Source organism: Drosophila novamexicana, unplaced genomic scaffold (assembly GCF_003285875.2).
Source record: "Drosophila novamexicana strain 15010-1031.04,08,12 unplaced genomic scaffold, DnovRS2.1 tig00001690-arrow-arrow-pilon, whole genome shotgun sequence".
Classification (NCBI taxonomy): Eukaryota; Metazoa; Arthropoda; class Insecta; order Diptera; family Drosophilidae; genus Drosophila; species Drosophila novamexicana.
The window spans coordinates 29-5,000 of record NW_020824876.1 but is presented as its reverse complement, the minus strand read 5'-3'; the positions used below and the strand labels follow the sequence as shown (position 1 = coordinate 5,000).

Below are 4,972 nucleotides of genomic sequence, written 5' to 3'. Positions count from 1 at the left end.
TAGCAGGAGGCGGCAGCTTCAACTATAGAGGAGTCTGCATATGAAGCAAAGCAGGAGGCGACGGCGGCTTAAAGAAACAGGTACGTATTAATAATTTATTTTTTTGTTATATATAATATATAAAATGAAAGTCATAACTATTTCAATCGTATGAATGCATGTTAGTTTGCGTGTATTTGTATGCATACATGTATTTATGTACTTAAATATGTGTGCATGCTGAGCTGAGGCGAAAATGAACATTACCATAAATATCGCTCTACTATGCGATTCTCACTAATTCAAGTAAGCTGCCATTTAAAGCTAATAAACATTGTGTCTGCTTTTCTGTTCTTTCAGAGATGACGCCTTTAGCTGGATGACGATCAAATAAACGTGCAAGTGAATTTACAGGTGAGTACGCAAATATATATTCCTATATTATATTGAATATTATACTGACTATTATATATTATACTGAAGTAGACATGGAATTTAAGAAAGTTCTACCTAGATTTATATTTTCGAAGGGCGGGTACTGGGTAAGAAATTTAGTTCAACAATTGAAGCTCAAGACTTCTCACGGACTAGGCCGGGTAACACCCGCTATATTTATATACCCTGTAAATGAAAATCTTAAAATGTGCAGTCATGACGTATACGTTATATACTTAGTGCTGAAGAGTAAAAATAGGCAAGCTTGACTCCTTTGAAGTGAATGTAAACACTTTTGACAGTAAATAACATATTTTCATATTTAACAGCTGTTAACTAGCTGTTAGCATGCTGTTAACCCTAACTGTTAGAGCAAATGCGACTTTGCCTAAAGTATTCAATATATTCTTTTCACTTTTTCAAAGATTAGTATGAAAGCAACAAAATAAAACGTCCATGCCTTTCCGCCCCAATAATTACACTTCTTACAATGCCAAAAGTAAAAGTAAGCACTTTCGACTGTAGTTAACATATGTTCAGCTGCTGTTAACTAGCTGTGAACTAAATGTTAACAAATGCGGAGATCTCAATCATAATCATCTCCTCGTCTTAAATACTCAATATTTTCTTATCACTTTCCTCAAAAATTGAATGAAAGCCACATCAAAAAGTATTTATACCTTTCCCCGCGAAATTCTATTTTTAATAATACTGATTGTAGTTAACATATGTTCAGCTGCTGTTAACTGGCTGTCAATTAGCTCTTAACCAGCTGTCAAACGAACTGTTAACACGCTGTTAACTGTCGCTGTTAAAGCAGTCTCAATCATAAGCTAGCTACATTTATGGGCATTACGTGCTTATATAATAGCTCACCCATCAGGTAAATTGCGCATCTGTGTTTGGCAGGTGGGGAACACGTGTTGTTCGAGTTCAATGAACCCTTCTTAGAAATAACAACTCATCTATTGTCGATTGTTATGTAGCTCGGCTGGAAGTGAAAGCTTGCAAAGCTTCTGAGGCACCTGAACTTTTAGCCTATTCTCGCACCTCAAACTGAGAGTTATGCATGTCGTCAAGGTCGCACCTGTCGAACGATTCGTATGACATTATGGTATATTATACGAGACTATTACGAACGTGATTTTTCGACTTAACGATGCAGCTTTGTTCAAACAATTGTTTGCTTATCGGTTATTGCTCCGATTGTGCAAAAACTAGAAAACAAAACAAGTAAGAGGTTCTAGTCGGCAGCTCCCGACTAGGGACTACCCTAAACCCTCTTCTTCCAACATCAAATGCATATATATATATTCTATTTTAGAAGCTAGATGTCAAGTTTGTTGACTCTAGCTCTTATTATTTAACAAAATTGCCCAAAAAACAGGATATCGATATCGATTTTATCGATTTATCGGAGTAAGTTATCGATTATCGGAAAGAAACTCGATCTGCGCGGGAACTAGGAGCACCTACATCTTTCAAGTCTCTAGCTCTTATAGGTTATGCGATCCTTGCGTTCATACATACGGACGGACGGACGGACGGACGGACATGGCTAGATCGACTCGGCTATTGATGCTGATCAAGAATATATATACTTTAGGGGTTCGGAGAAGCCTCCTTCTGCCTGTTACATACATTTGGCTTTTGCACAAATACAATATACCCTTAAAAACTACAACAAATACGAGCGTGCTCTCTGCCGTCTGAGGTTGGCTGATAGATACCATGTAACTAGCTGGAAGCTGGCGTAACATCTATGACAAAATCTTTCTCAAATATGGAAATTATTATGGAAACGAGTTTTGGAACAAGTACTGAAAATGGGCATTAAAGGCTGCAGGCCTAAAGTCCTGAGCCTGCATGGCTAAGCTTACGAGCCTCGAACCACTAAGCGAAAGGTTGCTGGTTCTAATACAGCAGCAATGTCCATATATAACGTCATATTTATCAAAACATATATAGAAAGAATATATAAATATTCAATCTTATGGCTGACTTCTTTTGATAAAGCACAGTAAACGATTAGAACCAGCAACCTACTGCTTCTCGGTCCGACGCTCGAACAGCTTAAGCTCGCACGATGAGTACAGGGTATACAAATGTTATAGAGCCCTGACAAATTGGCCTGTTAAGGCAGATGTGGGTAGCTCAACGGTTGGATAATTGTTGTTAAGTAAAAAAAGAATAATATAAATGGAAAAATGAATTGAATTATATTGGTGAGAAGTTTCCCGCCGGGGCTAACTATGCATACAAGTGACTGGGCCGATCATCATCTGGGCAATACTCGACTCGCAGCTGTTCTGTCTATCGGTCAATGCACTAAATTTCTTATTATTTTTGTGCTGTTTTCTATTTTGTTGTTTTTTATACCCTGAACCCATTAAAAGTGGGTATAAGGGTATATTGTATTTGTGCGAAAGCAGGCAGAAGGAAGCATCTCCGACCCCATAAAGTATATATGTCGGAACAGAGAAATCACTTTCTTTGTAATTAGGCATACTGGCAGCACAGCAAGTCCCGAGTGTCGTTATAGTCACAAAATAATTATATTTTTAGGAGCGAGCACGTCTGTTCTCTATGACTTCCACTTTTAGAATGAATAATTTTCATCGTCCTCGAGCATACTACTCATGCTCTTGTCATTCTATATTCTTCTCTGACTTTTAGTACTGTTAGTGAACATTCAACACTATAGCAAACTGGACGTTATACAACACACTCGGGCCATGCTCGGCAGAGACTATCTTTTTTGTCTCACACCATGCTTTCAGTAGCAACCCTAATACAAGTAGGACAGTTATGTTAAATAGCAGTACCTTCTGTCAAATTCTCTGATTCTTACTAACACTTAATCGTTAGCATTCAAAATAATACTCACAATAATTTATTGGATACACGACATATATATTCTTGATCAGCATCAATAGCCGAGTCGATCTAGCCAAGTCCGTCTGTCTGTCCGTCCGTCCGTCTGTCCGTATTTCAAGGATCTCAGAACCTATAAGAGCTAGAGACTTGAAAGATGTAGGTGCTCCTGGTTTCCGCGCAGATCGAGTTGGTTTCCGATAATCGATAACTTACTCCGATAAATCGATAAAAATCGATATCGATAACCTGTTTTTTGGACAATTTTTTAAATAATAAGAGCTAGAGTCTCCACACTTGACATCTAGCTTCTCAAAATAGAATATATACATGCATTTGATGTTGGAAGCAGAGGGTTCAGGGTATGCCCTAGTCGGGAGCTGCCGACTAGAACCTCTTACTTGTTTTGTTTTTTATGACTGTGAAATGAATAAAAAGTTAATAACAATTTTCGAGCTGTAGTGGCTGCACTCGCATGTCTCAGATAAACGTCAGAGCACGCGGGAAATGCGGTTATCACGAGCTGCTCGATTAGAAAATATCAGTAATAGCTGCGTTACGGCCGTATAAATATGAAACGCATTGCGGCCAACGGCCACAATTGGCCATGGCATTGGTAAAGTTCCGGTTGCTGCTGCTACAGCTGCTCCTACTCGCATTGAGCCCAGGTCTGGTCGCCTTCAGCGGGCACGAGCTGCTCACCTGGCTGCAGCACAGCAATCTCGGCTACCAGGTGCTGCAGCTGGCGTCCAATAGCAGCAGCCGGCCGTCGGAGCTGCTCTGCGCCGACCAGGTGAGCCGGCTGCTACAGGCGGCGGATGCGCAGGCGCTGCCCGCGCTGCAAGGTAAGTCCAAGCTGAACATAAGACTTCTTGCATCTAATCTAAGCCTTGGCTTTGGGCTACTCTTAGTGCTGGATGCATGGGGCAAGCTGCCGCATGGCCTGCTCTATGGCCACTTTAGTGATTTGGGCAACTATGAGTCCTGTCTGAGTCGCAGTGCGGCCGTAATCCCGACCAAATACTGCCTGGCGCACATCGAATTTGAGAGCCTGTGGCCGCCGGCTCTGGACAGGATTAGCATAAATATTGGCGCCTGTTTGCCGGCCAGCTGCAGTGCAGCACAGCTGAATCGCTGGCTAAACAACTATCTGCGGTTGCTATTCGAGGATGCAGTTGCTCCGGAGGCACAGCTGGTCGGCGAATCCAACTGCGCCCTGGCCGCCAGCCAGCCCATGTCCACGCTCGACTGGTTTGCCCTGTAAGTCCAATCGATCCTATATAGTACATATATATATATATATATTGGTATTTGCCATGCAATCCTCACAGAGCTCTGCTCATCTTTCTGGCCGTGCTGGTGTTACTGTGCACGCTCTTGGACTACTTCAATGGTGAGTCTATTGCGCCTTATACTCTTGCATAAGCTCGACACAGATAAGATTCCGTTGATACAGCTGGCCTATCAAGGAATTCTTGACGTATATTTTATAGACGGGAACTATAACTAACTAATCTGAAGGAGCTGAGCTCTTATTAAGTTCGTCTCTCTTGCATCTCTCTCTCTCTCTCTCTCCCTCTCTCTATATCTTTCTATCTCTCGCTGTCTGGCCATCTCCTTCCAGCTATATGCTCGTCTCTATCTAAGTTTATGCAGCCCCGCCTATATATACCCTGTACCCATT

The 4,972-nt window shown here is 41.4% G+C and overlaps 1 protein-coding gene across 1 annotated transcript; it reads left to right on the top strand.

The window, feature by feature from the left end:
- Window positions 1-3,895: 3,895 nt before the first annotated feature.
- Window positions 3,896-4,681, top strand: LOC115768127 (the record flags this gene model as incomplete). The annotated part of the gene is made up of 3 exons (XM_030712621.1): window positions 3,896-4,133; window positions 4,200-4,548; window positions 4,620-4,681. Coding segments are annotated over exons 1-3 (649 nt in total), but the record flags the coding sequence as incomplete, so codon positions are not given.
- Between the last annotated feature and the right edge of the window lie 291 nt (window positions 4,682-4,972).